Source organism: Eptatretus burgeri, chromosome 19, assembly GCF_056783735.1.
Source record: "Eptatretus burgeri isolate ZD-2024b chromosome 19, Ebu_testis_v1, whole genome shotgun sequence".
Lineage (NCBI taxonomy): Eukaryota > Metazoa > Chordata > Myxini > Myxiniformes > Myxinidae > Eptatretus > Eptatretus burgeri.
Genome location: NC_140979.1, coordinates 744,755 through 760,346, shown reverse-complemented (window position 1 = coordinate 760,346; position 15,592 = coordinate 744,755). Strand labels below are relative to the sequence as shown.

The 15,592-nt window shown below is 46.0% G+C and overlaps 1 protein-coding gene across 3 annotated transcripts in view; it reads left to right on the top strand.

Moving 5' to 3' along the window:
* LOC147008355 (F-box/LRR-repeat protein 4-like) overlaps positions 1 to 15,322 on the top strand; it is a 28,784-nt gene extending 13,462 nt beyond the window's left edge. For all 3 annotated transcript variants that reach the window (XM_085864783.1, XM_085864782.1, XM_085864781.1), the window contains 8 exons: positions 856 to 1,284; positions 2,802 to 3,177; positions 3,633 to 3,877; positions 6,294 to 6,507; positions 7,092 to 7,163; positions 8,540 to 8,674; positions 14,292 to 14,469; positions 15,008 to 15,322. In XM_085864783.1, the coding sequence (XP_085720909.1) occupies positions 1,010 to 1,284; positions 2,802 to 3,177; positions 3,633 to 3,877; positions 6,294 to 6,507; positions 7,092 to 7,163; positions 8,540 to 8,674; positions 14,292 to 14,469; positions 15,008 to 15,195 (1,683 nt within the window). In that variant the 5' untranslated portion in view covers positions 856 to 1,009 and the 3' untranslated portion in view covers positions 15,196 to 15,322. The remainder of the gene's footprint in view (positions 1 to 855; positions 1,285 to 2,801; positions 3,178 to 3,632; positions 3,878 to 6,293; positions 6,508 to 7,091; positions 7,164 to 8,539; positions 8,675 to 14,291; positions 14,470 to 15,007) is intronic.
* Positions 15,323 to 15,592: the final 270 nt, after the last annotated feature.

Below are 15,592 nucleotides of genomic sequence, written 5' to 3'. Positions count from 1 at the left end.
GAGGAGGTGTGGGGGTGGGCTAGGAAGGTGGGGAATAAGGAAGAGAGGGAGAGTGAGGTAAGGGGTTGAAGTGGGGGGGTGGAGCGACACTAAACCACGTGTCGTTAAACACTCCAGTAGAAGGGTGTGTGAGGAGAGGGGTGGGAGTACGCAGCCATATTTTGGATATGTACAGATCGATTTTGTCCATCCTTTGCACAAAGACAACACACCATGGTACACATATACCCCTCATTTTGTTTTGCGATGCGATCAAAGATGTCTGACGAGCGGCCATTTTCGTTGTAAATCCCCCCCATTTTGAACACGTCCTCAAACCTCTCTCGGACGTGCATTTACTGATGTCGATCAAACCTGGCACACACATAATGAATGATGGTTTACGTGTGCATGTCGTGTTTTTTGTGCGATCACATCCAAGATGGCCGACTGGCAGCCATTTTGTTATTTCAATGTGTCCCCAACAATTTCTCAGACCTGCACGCTCTGATTCCATTCAAACTTGGCAGCAGCACGGTACATGATGGCACACACGTACACCTCGTTTTATTTTTCAATCTGATGAAAGATGGTCGACTGGCGGTCATTTATAATAATATCATTCTCTGTTTTGTTGCTATGCCAAACAATGGCTCAAACGGTCGTTGCTAGGATGCAGTGCCGACGTCATCAACATGGCCAACATGAGCTTCCCTTAGTGCAATAATGATATTATTGTGCAATATTATTGAACAAGTGCAATAAATAAATGATCACGTGATCTACACGTGCCGGATTGCGATTGTGGATTTTATTCCAGCTGCGGTATGTAATACACTTGCATGTTGAGCCTGCTCTGCATTTCCTGTTCAACAGGACCAGGAGAAACCAACATCATGGAGATGGATCCGAACTGCAGGAAGACAATGAAGGTTTGTTCCCGCAGCGGTCTTTTCCCGAGCTGTCTCAGCACGTGAGCCAAGTTCTGGATCTGAGCTCCCAGTGCGGAGCGATTTCCACCAGAAACCGGATGGGTCCGCCTGCCATATATCCGATCGCCGCGGACTTCACGTACGTGGCCGTGCCGAGCACATACGGGACGTGGTGGGACCGCTTGGCCCGATGGACACCCGGACGTTGTCCCAAGAATCCCGAGTGGTTTAAAAGCCAGGATTTCATCGAGTTACTTTTCGACGAGCCCGTCTTCCCTACCAGGGTCTCGGTCTCACAGATGCAGCACCCTGGACACGTGGTTCGGATTCTGGTCAAGCCATGGGATGAAGGTGAAGAGTCTGCTGTGTGCAGGTACCAATGACCCTTTTGGTTTGAATCTCCGAGTCTTCAAGTCTTTATGCTCGCGAGTCCAAAAGGGACCAAATGACCAATTATTATCGTTTGCTTTGGGAGTATGTTGAGTCTCTGACTGGTCTCACATGATGATAGCAGGAGTTCATTAACATCTTCGTTGTATAAATGGACTAGTTACCTGGTTTTTCATCACATTTGATCGACAGGTAGTGGACAAAATATTGGAAACCCCCTGGGTAAATGTGTTTCTTTGAAAGCACGAACTTCCACACAGGTGTGGCCCATATGCGTTAATGAAGCAACTGACATCCCAGCATGCTCAGGGTCATGTATACAATATGCTGCACAGGCCTGGTTGCCTCCAATTATGGCGAGCATGGCTGCAAGAGGATAAAACCCTTTTTTAACGGGGGCTGTTAGAAGCTTGTTGGCCTTGCTGTGTTTATTCTACATGGTTTATCCCCCCCCCTGTTTCTTTCCCTTTTACTGTTTGTCGACTACCTGCACGTTTTTAAAATGTCTCTTGGTGGCTGGCTGAAGATCTGAGGTTGAAATAATACCAGGTGGGTTGACGCGGCCCGTCATCCTTCCGAGGTCTGGCAAAATGAGTAGCAGATTGCTGGTTAACAGGGGCACTGCATCAGTGGCACAGTGCAGAAAATTATGCAATCAGCAGCCATAGGATGCATACGAAACAACAACAATAACAACATGTGCCCGGTCTCGTTGGTCGAGAACAAAATGGTGTCGTTGCCATCTGCACTTGTTTCGATCACACAATGAAGGAGTTGTTTAGATTTCATATCGGGAGAGTGTGGATGTGGTGTGTGGATGTGGTGTGTGGTGTGGTATGTGGTGTATTGTTTCACCACTCAACTGGAGTGTGGGAGTAATAGAGATGTCGTGAAGTTAATCTCTTGACCATAATTGTCATTTTGTACTTTTTCCTTGTCCTTATGCAGCACAGGGCTTCAGGGTAGCGTCTTTGGCTGAGGGTGCGGCTGTGCTGCTGATGCAGTGCCCCCATGCTGGTTAGGGCAGGAATTTGTAACTTGTCCATGGTGCCGGCAAGGGACCTCCATCCGAGGGACGACACACACATCGATGAATCATCCTTCCTGTGAAACACCAGGATGACAGTTTGTAACTGGGTCGGGATTCAAACCCAGGCAGGATGGCTTGGAGGCAAAGTGTGTGTTCCTCTCGAGTCTAGAGTCTCGACTCTAGACCATCCTGAAAGCCCTCTTTTTTGCTGTAAGGTCTTCATCCTCAAGCCATTACTTTTCACCGCAGCTATAAGGGGATGGTTGTGTAAATTTTTATTACACCATAAAGTTTCATTCATTTATTTGTTAATTTATTTCATAATGTGAGTGATGTCCTTTTACACATCCATTTGTATCAAATTGGAGATGTTGTACGACATGAGCCACACCCTAATACACAATGTCTACTTCATAGTAAAATCAAAAGGACGCTCCTCAAAAGGTTTACTTTGGTGATGTACGATGCAGGTGGCAGACGCTGTGGTCCGGCCCTGCGGACACCAATCTTCGACAGAATGCCACTCGTCATTTTTCCTCACCGATACAACCACCAGGTTTTGCAACAAACGCCCTCCGTCTGGAGTTGAATTGCTCCCTGAGCGTTTACTGCATGGAACTGGCCACTGTTGTCCTGCACGGGATCCCGGTGGACATTATGCAACCAAAGAAGATCAAGAGTGAATATCTTGCTGAGTCAAAAGGACTTCAGCAGAAACGAAATATGATGGAAAGAAGGAGACAAGATATGGTTAAACAGATGGAGGAAGAAAGGAGGGCAAACGAAGAGGAAGGGAAGCTTTCCCACTTCACAAATAATGGATATTTTGACCTTTTACCTTTCGAGGTGAGTATGTGAACCCCCTACTCGTCATCTTTTCTTCTTCTTTTAAAACATATTTTTTCCAGATCACATCATCTCATTGTTTGGCTTCAGAATGGTTTTAGATAATGGCGTCCATGTTGAAATGGCTGTCCAAGTCTTTTTGTTTGGATGTCCTTGATGGCTCACTTGGTACATTGTAATGCTTATAAACGCACGGAGACGCCAGCGTTTGTGGCTTTATTTCATTTCCGCACATGCCATAACCTCGACAATCTCTTAATGTGAGCTGAATTCCAAAATTTAAACTCTGGAAAAAGAAGTGTTCATTTATCTTGGTGGTTATCTTGGTTTTTTTCAGGGTTACTGTTTGATCATTCGATGGACATCCTTGACTCTCTGGACAGTGACAGCTGGTCAGGTTGATGCACTGATAATTAAATCGATTTTTGTTTTTTGCTGCCTTACTTCCACGACAGATTATCGAAATGATTTTATCTCACCTGACGCTCCCTGAGCTGTGCCGCCTCGCTCAATGCAGCCGTACTCTGCGCGACTGCTGCTACAACCCTTCCATGTACAAACACCTGGACCTCAAGCCTTTCTGGCCATCTCTCTGCGAGGAGGACCTTCTGCCTTTGAAGCCTCGTCTCACCTGTGCACGCTCGCTCGGACTCTCGTGGACTGGAAACGAGGGAAGATTCAGTCCTACGGTCCTTAAAAAGTGAGTAATTGAATTCAAAGTCAGTAATCGATGGCCTGGGTTTAGGTGAACCGTCTCCACCTCTCTTTCATTCATTGACTCTCTCATTCTGATCTGTTTCCTCGCCTGTCTCGTCTCTTACCGCTTCTCCGATCACCACCAAACTTCGTTGACACAATTAACAGTTACAATTCTGCTTGCAGGAACAAAATTTACTCACCACTCTTCAGTTTATCTTGTTTGGCCCAATTGAAAGTCGAGTTTTCTCAAAGCGTTTCCAATGCTGAAGTCATGGAATTCTGATGGTGGGCACCATTGCATCATGGGATTGTTACTGCTGCTGTTTTTATTTCATTTGATTAATTTTTGTGTGGCACTTCCATCCTTTGATATCCTTTACCATGTCCTCAGCAGTCCTTGACAAGTGGCTCTTCTGACGTCATTGTGCTCCGGGGTGGTTGTAGTTGTGCAGTCCTCACCTCCTATCACATACCATCCCATCACCATTCCTTGACAGTTATATCCAACTGCTATTAATAACAAGCTGGGTCACCCAATCAAGATCTGGTTATTTCGACTTTAGGATACAGGACTGTTCGGAAGATCGATTTTTAAAGCTGTAGCAAAAATAAATAAATAAATCAACCTGAGATTGCACCACGGCAGTAATGGGCCAAATGGCCTCGTTTCCTTCATTGAGTTTTGTTTCTTCATTTTCAGACATACACATACACACACACACACACGTACAGAGAATATCCTTGCAGGGGTAAGGGGGGAGTGAGGTATACCCATGACCTGACCCTGGGAACCCCCAGTAAGTTTGCAAAATTTAGGAGAGATTGGCCGAGCCGTTTTTTTTCTGATGATTTTCAGACCTACACAAACATACAGAGAATTTACTTGTGGGTGGGTTGTTCCCTTGACCTGACCCTTTGAACCACCAGCAAGTTTGTTAAAGTTGGTGAGGATTGGCCCAGCCGTTTCTTTTTCTGTGGGTATTTCCATACGTTTCGTTGATCGGTAATTTAAACGTACATGCACTCGGAGGCGCCCAGAGTATCAAACAATGTCCGAATTGGACAAATGAACACTTCTTTTTCCGGAATTTAAATTTTGGAATTCGGCTCGCTTTAAGAGATTGTTGAGGTTATGGCATGTGCGGAAATGAAATAAAGCCACAAACGCTGACGTCTCCGTGCGTTGATAAGCATTACAATGCACCCAGTGATTTGTAGGTTTGATGATCAGGCATTCGATATGAGTGAGGAAAGTGAAAAAAAAACAAACTTTATCTTTGAGAAACAGTTGCTGCCTGTTCCAAGTCAAGGCATTGTTGAGCAGGCCAAAAAAATAGCGAATTAAGACTCCAGCGAGGGAGAGAGTGGTGGCCGAGGAGGCGCCTGATAAAGGATTATAATTAAATAAGGCCGTTAATTGTCTTCAAAAGGGATGTTTTAATTAATGCAAACACCCAATTCTCACTCATGCACTCCCTTGGAGTTCCCTCAGTGTGCATGCAAAGTTTCAAGCTGAAAGGTTTCTGGTTTTGAAGACATGGAGGAGACACACACTGACTAACTGACACACACACACACATGAACTGACTGACACACACTGACATTTTGTTATTACGGAGAAGAAAAATCGTGAAACACCCTGCAACCCGTGCCTTTTACATCCGATCATCATGTAATCTCATCTTCTCACTTGTTGGAATGCGAAAAAGAAATTCATTTAAATATCTCCTTCAGTCAAATTATTTCCATGACATAGAGGGGGTGCAGCATATGAACCCAAGCTTTTCAATGAAGTCGTGTCTTCAATTGGGGTCTTTATCCCCCAGATAACTTGGGAGCAGCTGTCATCCTTGAAGAGGCGACAAAGCCCGGTATTGTCCCGTGGTGGAATTACTCGAACCTCCAGTGGAATCACTCCCGTAACTCCAGTCCCAATGAGGGTTGAACCATTTATTAAGGTGTACACAGGAAGAAACAAATTCACAGAGCAACACCAAGATGAGCTGTTGTGAACTTCCTTCTCTCGGAGTTCTGTTCACAAGCCGAGCTTTTTATAGCAAAATTATTTGCATTGAAAGAGGGAAAAGAGGGTGCATGGGTCGGACAAAGAACAGTACATGTTTTCACAGCAAAACTATATATCACTCAATGTTCCACAGTCTCTTAATTAGCAGAACACCACATATGGTGTTTGTGCGAGCGTAGGAACACCGGTCACCATGTTCAAGCATGGGATTTAAATCAATCATGAGGCTTAATTGAGCCACAGCCAAACTAAAAAAAAAGTAGAGCTAATTTTTAAAAGGGATTTTCCACCACAGTACTAAACGTGGGTTGATGTGACTTGGTTTCTCAATTTGTCTTGTCTCTCAAGACTTTGTTTAAAACACTGTCCCAATATCTTCCTGCTTTTTCAGTTTCCTCGGTGAGTGGTCCAAGCAACTACTGCACCTGGAGCTGGCAAACTGCCATTGGATCACAAACGAATCCTTGGAATCTGTAGCCATGCTCTGCCCAAACCTTCGTGTCCTGAACCTGTCATCGTGTGAACGAATATCACCTGGGGAATTCGGGCAGCTCTCGTCCTTGCAGAACCTACAACGCCTCGTCCTGTTCCGAACGCATATCGATGTGAGCTTTTTAGTAGTTTGTGTTCGTTTTACTCTCTTGCAGTTTTGTTGTTTATAAAGCCGTTGCAAGTAAATGTTGAGTTTTATGGCAATGTGAAATTGAGACCCCCCACTTCCTTTGCCCCTCCCCAGACAAGTTATTTGAAAGTCTAACGCAGACGCGATGAGAAATGTGAAACCAAAATTAAATACAAGGAACACATGAAGCGGGAATTTCGTACATTTGCCATTTACTTTCCTTACATAACCCATTGAACTAGGCAAGATCGATGTGGCCTTGGTGGTGCCCTTCTTCAATCTGCATGGTCAACTGCCTGTGAGATGTTTTTGAATCCCCTTAAGATTGCAAAGGAGATTACCTGGCTTAACGTCACCTTCATGATGCATCACCCCCCCCCCGCTGGCACGGTGCCACAATGGTTTTAAGATCCTCAGACTGGTTCGAAGATCTTTAAACTCCATAAAACGTTAAATTCTGGAATAAGCCACCGAAGTGAGTCTTTCTCTCTCGTTGTGCTCCGTGGATGGGAAGGGGATTATTTTACCGGTGTTAAAGGATGACATCGAACTCCCATCTTCTTTCAGACGGAGAGTCTCCTGTCGATCACTTCCAAGTGCACGGAGTTGAGGCATCTCAACATTGGAAACTGTTTCGAGGTACGTGCACCTCTTTGTACGACCGCAGAGGTGTTTTGCAGTCAAGCGATAGTCCTGTACGATTGTGAAGACAAACTGATTGACTTCCACCTTGGGATGACTTCACCTGATTTGTTGATATTTTCTTTCCTCGTCTCATAAATATGAACGCAGTCGATGTGCGGTCATGATTCATCACGATGAGCTCCAGGTGTTGCTAACACAAGATCCCTTTTGAACCTTAATCGCTGCAAAAATAAAGGAAACTTGAACGAAGCCGATGGCTCGCCATCTCAAATCGCCCACGCTTCCCCACCTCGAGCAAAGTTGAAAGATGTCAAAAAGTTCCATCAGGAACGACCCAATATCAAATTTTGATAAAAACATTTTTTTCCCCATTTTGACATCTGTGACTGCAAGTTCCCATCCCGAGGCACGAACCGGGGAACAAATCCCCCCAAAATTGCTACATATTCCATGGGTTCCCCCAATGTTGATTGCATGTACAAAGCTTCATTAAAACATGTTATTAATTTGCATTTTTTGGTTATTGGCGAAAAGTTATTGTGTTCTTGAACCTTCTTGCCATGTGGTGATCACAACTCCCAAGTTTGGTGTATTTCTGCCCATCTGTTTCGGAGGAGTTAGTGTGACAGACAGACAGAGCCGATTATGTCGAGGCGTCGATCACCCTTTACTCAGGCATGAAGACGTCGATATACTTGAGAAAATTGTTGATTAATTATCTATCAATACGTGCGCACAGAAAACACACCCCAGGCACAACAATTTGCATTTGAGGAACCCGGAGAGTGCTCTGCCCGAATGGTCGAGTCACTCCCTCATATATACATGGTTTTATCTCCAACAAATTTAATTACATAACCGTCCTTCCTTTCATCCCAGGACCAGCAGGATTACCAGCTGTCTTATGTCCTGGCAATATATATCAAACAGATAAGCAAGATCAAAGGTTTTCCTCCCAGATTCTGCTGCACAATGCTCCCTTGAATCACCCAAGGTTAACCTCACTTATCTCACACACAATGTCCTATAAAGCAGGAATATATTTTAATGAACTGCAGGCGAGTGAATTGAGTCGCGAAGAAACAAAAGCTTTGAAGAAAAAGGCACAAATCCCAACATTTACAATACCCGGCCGTTTTTTTTTTCAAAAAGATTAGGGATAACAAAGGAATTAAATTTTAATCAAAGCTCGTGCCTGAAATAAGAAAGGAGACGAGGACTATGTTTGTCGGACACCGCCTCTGATGACGTCTTTGTTGGAGATTTGTTTGAGTTTGAATGTCCCATGTGTTATGGAATTCGCAGAAGCGTTTCCTTGCCCTTGCAGCAATAGATGTCACGATGCATGTTCCTCATCCCTCCAACCTCAGGTGAAAAGTCCTGACCTGGTCTTACTCAGTCTGGCCTCAAACTGCCAACAGCTTCGCTCGCTCGACTTGTGGAGCTCCACTGGGCTGACGGAGGACGCATTGGAACACCTGACATCCCGTTGTAAGGATATTGAGGTACACGGCCTGATAGAAACACGGACACAACGCTTGAAAATTTATGTTATTGAGTCAGGAGAAAGCGGTATATTTGGGATGAAGAAAATTAGAGTTTCACATGAAATGATGTCCATCGTTCATTATCACATTGAATGTAATTTGTACAGCAAGGTGAGTGCGTTTTTTTGTTTTGTTTTTTTCTCCATTGAAATGGGAACAATGTTTTCTAATTTCACCTGATCTCGTGAAGAATGCACATATTCTGTGCAGCACCTGCAGCAACGGCAAGTTGTGTTTCAAAATGATATTAGCCGCATTTATTTGTATCTTGGACCTTGCGACGTACCTCCGACCGTTAGCTTGACTCGCGTGCTCAGGTGGCCATAGTCTAATTTTGAGCATGCTTGTTGGGGTGTGCTGCAAGGCCAACAGACTCGACTAGCATCCGAACAACCATTGGTGTACTTCGACAAACTTGTGTCATGCAAGCATAACATTTTGTCCAATTTAACCAGAAATTGATTTTGTATCTTGAACAGGACATGTGGATCCAAGTAAGCCACGCACGCACTTCACTCAACGGTGAAGAATCACTTTAAATAATTCTCGTATCCAGATACGGATTCGAATCTTCACCGGAATCGAATCATTTTGTCCTTGTCACATACCCAAGCTTTCCACCAAATTTCGTCCACATCCGTCCACCACCTTCTGAGATATTTTGTTCACAGACAGACAGACAGACGTGGGTGAAAACATGACTTCCATCCATCTTCGGTGGCGGAGGTAAAAAATCTTCTCTGAAACGGCTTAACAGATCGATGTGAAACCTCACAAGTTTGATTGACTGTCCATGTGGAAAGAAAGTTTGATAACTATAACGTCATCAGTAACATGGTTTGGCAGCCATGTTGGATTTTAGCAAAAACCTAATTTTTTTAAAATAAAATCTCCTCTCAAACCGCCCAACCGATCGACGCAAAACTTTAACTGTGTCATCGACGACCCATGGGAATTAAAGCTGGAAAACTAAAACGTCATTGGTCACGTCTTCTTGCAGCCATGTTGGATTTTAGTAAACACTTTCAAAAAGCTTCTTCTCTCAAACCGCACAACCGATGTACGCAAACCTTTACGTCTGTCATCGACTCGACGTGTGGATTAAAGTTTGAGAACTAAAACGTCATCAGTCACATGCTGTGGCGTCCATATTGGATTTAAGGGAAATTTAAAAAAAAACCGATTTATTCGAAACCGCAAAACCTATCGATGCAAAACTTTACAAATGCAATCCAACTTACTTCATGCAGTGTGAAAATGATGACATCATAGGTCACGTGGTCAGTCGGTCAAATTAGATCTAAAAAACAAATCCTTTAAAAATCTTCTCCGAAATCGCTTAATGGATCGATGCGAATATTCATATTGTTACAGTTTCGTCGGCCGCGACACGACCGCCAGACGGAGCCGCGAGTCGGCCCAGCTCGATCGCCCGGAATGTCAGATCACCGGGCCGAAAAAGTCCGGGTCGACGGGTCCTTGTTATTTTGGACCGAAATCCGCCAATGGGTAGACCACGTTGGGTAGGGTCGATTGCCAACTTCAATTTACCTAAATACCCACGTTGTCCAGCTACCGGGGAATTTCACCCTCGACGGAACTCGTATGGAAACGAGCTGCTTACCAAGTTCGTTCCGCGAGCGATTCCGTGCGGTTTTAATCGCCGAGTTCCGTCGGCCCGATTATCCCGTTTCTCCGGCAATGGCTGCTAATTTCCCACAACACGCGACACGCTCAGTCAATGGAAGAATTGACGCGACGAGCTGAGAACATTCAACAAATGGGGATATTTATTTACAATAGGCAGGGGGAAATAGGGAGCACGCAAGGGAAGATTTAAACCGATTATGAGATAGGCAAGGCAAACAATATTCAGCATGGAACTTAACAATTGCACTACTTGCCAGACTGGCGCCACAAACAGACACACACACACACACACACACACACACACACACACACACACACACACACACACACACACACACACACACACACACACACACACACACACAGAATGATTGGACCCTGAGTATCTTTATTGTGGCACTCCAGCCGAGGAGGACAGTCCGGCTGTGAACCAGGGGCAGCAGGCTACCTGGCCGCGAACGCGCGGCTGGAAGTCCCCTTCTCTTGGGACTCCGGGTGGCGTCGTCGAACCAGCCAGGCGGAGCCCCCAGCGACGACAAGAAAAGCTCAGGAGCCAGGACGGGGTCGATGAAAAGAGCGCTCCGGAGCCAGGGCGAGGTCGATGATCGAGGAAGAGAGAAGCGCGCAAACTCCGCAGACCCTGACTCTGATAAGCGCCCCTCCCGTGCAACGACCGCTTCGTTTTTTTCCCCACTCGCCTTCCCATTGGACGGGAAACCCCGTGCGATTCCTTGGCCGACCTCCATTGGACAGGCGCGCGGTGGGTGGGGCGCCCCCATCCCGCTGGGCGGAGTCTCTAGTGGGGGCGTTTGTGGCTCCGCCTTCCGCTTCACCTCACACCGCGTGCTTAATGGCGACGGTGCCGGGTCGGAGGCGGAGCGCGGAAGATGCCCACTCACTGCCGATTGGCGAAGGAGGGACACCATGCCTACGCTAGACTCCGCCCACGAGCGCGCCTGCTGGCTGGCATGCACGAAGAATTCCGCGAGTGTCATGGCGTCAGGATGGACGTGGAGATGGCATTGTTGTCGTTGATGTTGTTGTTGGTGGGATATTCTAATAACAATCGTAGCGCATTCACATTTAATTACCCATTAGACTCGGGAAAAGGCTATCTATAAAACACGTACTTATCGAGATAACTGATCTATAGGACGTGAATGTCTGTGTGCTCATGGCTTCCAGATTCGCAACAATATGTATGATCCATGATAAATTAGTTTTGAGAGTAAAAACGTCATCGGTCACTTGTTCGGGCAGCCATGTAAGATTGAAGTTTAATGCTTTAAAAACCTTCCTCTGTCAAACCACTAAACCAACTGATGCAAAACGTTCGGTGCATTATTGAGTTTCACACCGTTGGTGTTCGGTGTATCACACCTTTTTCCACATGGGTAGTGCATGATATATTTAATGTTTTGCTTCAGTCGCTGAAGTGGTTCCAGAGAAATGCATTTTTAAACATTTTCCTTCTTTCAAATATGACTCGCAGTTGGAAGTGGCAGTTCTTGGGACGGACTAGCCATGAGAAATATAGTTTGATAAAAATGATAAAATAGGACGGCATCGTCACCGCAAGGGGCAGTGTGGGACAGCATCGTCATCGGAACAGGCGGCGTGGGATGGCATCGTCGTTGGTATGGGCGTTGTCCGGTACCTGGACTAACTGCTCTCATTATTATTATTGTTACCGCCCAGGGTTTGGGGCTCGCCACGAGGGGAAGCACTCGAGTTTCTCCCCAACACCCGGTCCTTGATTTCGACTGCTGGCTTAGCAGAGTTACGCTTCTCTATTTCCGCGATACCTTTGTATTGCACGGCAACAACCTCGGCACCACACCTGGTGATCTTCTGCTGAGCAGAGCAGGTCGGTGCAGCACCCGCTAATAGAGCAAATCAGGAAGGGTGCAACTTCCCGTCCAACTATACTTGTACACTGTGTTGGACAACAAAGGAAAAGACAACTGAGACATGTTGTTAATAGCAACAACGAATTATTTATTTACACAGCAAAAGGTCAGGTCAGGTATGGGAGCATGTGCCAGAACAGCGCATCGCTGCGTCCACTTTCCGCCCCATCTGGCCATCCCCCAGGCAGATGCCTGTCCCATCCCCATTTTCTTCGAGATGCCGATCAACTTGCTGCAACCACGAGGCATGTGGTCGACCCATTGGCCTCCTCCACTCACGAGACTCCCTCATTGTGAGAATCTGGTGAGCAGAATCAGCGTCAGGAAAACGAGCCACATGTCCATACAGCCGCAGCTGACGCTCATGGACTATGCAGGTAACAAATCTCATTTGAGTCTCTCTCAGCAACCGCTCGTTGGACACAAAGTCCGACCAGCGATCGCCAAGGATTCTTTGAAGAAACCTGGGACCAAAGGAATTAAGTCGCCGTCTCAGATCCCTGGCTAGAGTCCAAGTCTCACATCCGTAGAGCAAGACAGGAAGCACCAAGGACCAGAAGACTCAGACTTTCGTCCTCCCGCACAGGTACCGGCAGTGCCACACCCCATGATCCAGTGAATCCATGACTCCCCGGGCCTGACCTAGACGTCTATTGACCTCTGGTCACAGCCAGCAGAGACATGAATATCACTGCCAAGGTAAGTGAATCTCTCCACGACCTCAACATCCTCGCCACAAACAGGTACAGACAAGATAGCAGCATCCTAGATGTCATTGAAAGCCTGGATCTTAGTTTTGACCCAGGAAACCCATAATCCCAGCGGCTCCGACTCCTCATTCAGCACCTCGAGGGCCCCCAAAAGGATATCAAGAATCTCCGCAAAGATGACTGCATCATCTGCGAAATCAAGGTCAGAGATCTTGACATTCCCAAATGATGCACCGCAGCTTGATCTCTCTGACATCCCCAGAATCCAGTCCATACAAGTGCTGAAAAGTCTGGGGGCCTGAACACACCACTGACGAACTCCAGTAACAATTGGAAATAAGTCGGAGATGTTATCACCACATCTCACAGCACTCTCAGACCAAGAATCCTCCTGAGGGCATCCCAATTCACTGAATCAAACGCTTTACAGAGATCACCATTGGCTGCAAGCAGCCCCTGCTGAAACTCTCGTCTGCGTTCGGTGAAGACCCGAAGAGCAAGGATACGGTCAATCATTGACCTCTTTGGTGTGAAGCCTGACTGCTCTGGATGCTGGTGCTCAAGCAGATGTTGGCGAACCCTATCAATAATTATCCGAGCAAAGACCTTGCCCGGCACTGAGAGCAGCGTCACCCCTCGGTAGTTGTTGCAGTCTTGGCGATCACCCTTCCCTTTCCAGAGAGGGACAACAAGTCCCCTCTTCCAGTCAGTTGGGATGATGCCTGTGTTCCAGGCAGAGCACAGAACTGCATCTAACGTCACGAGTGCAGTACTTCCACCAGCCTTGAGAAGTTCAGCATGGATGCCACAGATCCCTGGAGCTTTACCCCATTTCAACCGGTTCACCACAGCCTGTGTTTCCACAAACGAAGGTGGATCACAGTTGATTGGAGGGTCAGCAATGGAAATGGAAATATCCCTGACATCTGTTTGTTTGTTTGGCTCTTTGTTTCTTTGTGAACAAAATATCTCCAAAAATTGTGGACGGATTCGGACGAAATTTGGTGGAGAGCTTGGGTATGTGACACCGACAAAAGGATTAGATGAGATCTTATCCACCCACTACCAGGTGAGTGCCCAGATGTATTGCCCTTCTGTTTAATATCTCTGTGAGGTTCTTCGTCATCATTCCTGTAGCTCCAACTATCACTGGTACAACTTTATCATTCTTCAGCTTCCAGGATCTTCTCATCGGAATAATGCCTCTCTAATTGTACAATGCAGGACTTGAATTAATGAGAATTAAAAAACTGAATGTAACACTTATGTTGATTTAATTGTTCCACATTTAAACTGTTCATGCAGGACCTGGACCTTGGCTCGTGTACGTTTATGCGGGCAGGCAGTGGCGCTCTCGTTGAGATGGTGCGAAAGCTGCCCAAACTGCGCCGACTGGTGTTATCGGCTATCCACTCCGTCGGAGACACTGTCCTCGAATCGCTCGGCAATCACTGCCCTTTACTGGAGCACCTGGACATAATGGGTACGGTCATTGAGGGGATGAGTGGAACTGATGTGGATGGATCCAAGAAGGTCACAGAAGTTGCTCATTGTGGAAGGAAAATAAAAATTGCAAGTAGAAACGAGAACGGCACTTGGTGGAGTGCTTACCTCCACCAGGCTGAACAGTTTACGTTTTGTAGCCCAATGAAAGGCCGGATCTGCATCCGGACTTGAGCCAAAATCTAATCGGCTTGTTCTTGTCACCGACACAACTCGTCCCCCAAGTTTCATTCAAATCCGTCCACATTACGTTTTTCAATATCCTGCTTACACATCTTGAAATATGATTTTTGGATCTATCTATCAGTGGTGAAGAATCACTCAAAAAATTCCAGTATCCTGATCCAGATCTTCACCAAAATTGAATCATTTCGTCCTCATTGTCCTGGTGGATGTATGTGCTCCGCTGAGTGCTGTAGTGCTGTGTTTACTGCACACCAAAGCTCCAGATGACTGTGAGCTATTTTGACCCTTGTTTGTGATTCATCGGAGCGATTATATCTGTGTGCGTGTGGCAGGCACTCCGCTGGTGACCCCTGCAGGGATTTTTCACCTGCTTGAAACCTGTCGGCATATGCGCTCCCTTGACATTTCCTTTTGCTTACGAATGGATGAGATTGTGGCCGCCCAAATGACACTTGTCTTTCCACACGTCTCCATCACGCAAACCAAAGTGTGGTGTTATGAGAACATTGATGAAATGTGACTTTTTGCAAAAAAAATCTTTTTTAAATCAGAAGTTCACTGAAAGGACTACTTTTTGCTGATCAATGTTATCCACCAAACGTTCAAATTGCTAAATTTTGTGCCAATAAATGTTACCAAACTCACAATCTTTGGAGAGTTATTCTTTCACCTTTTACCCCTGCAGATTTTGACAACAGATTCAAAGGCTCTTTGTTGTATTTTCTTTGAGCAAATCGCATCAGACATGAAATCCTTCCTCTTCTCCAATGTCCTGATTTCCGATCACCAATTTGGTTTCAGACCAGGTCACTTTACCCTGGTTATGCCGCTTCTGCTCTCCCAACAATGGATGGAGGTCCTCAATGCCAAACATGAAATCAGAGCCATATCCCTTGACATATCGCGTGTTTTTGACA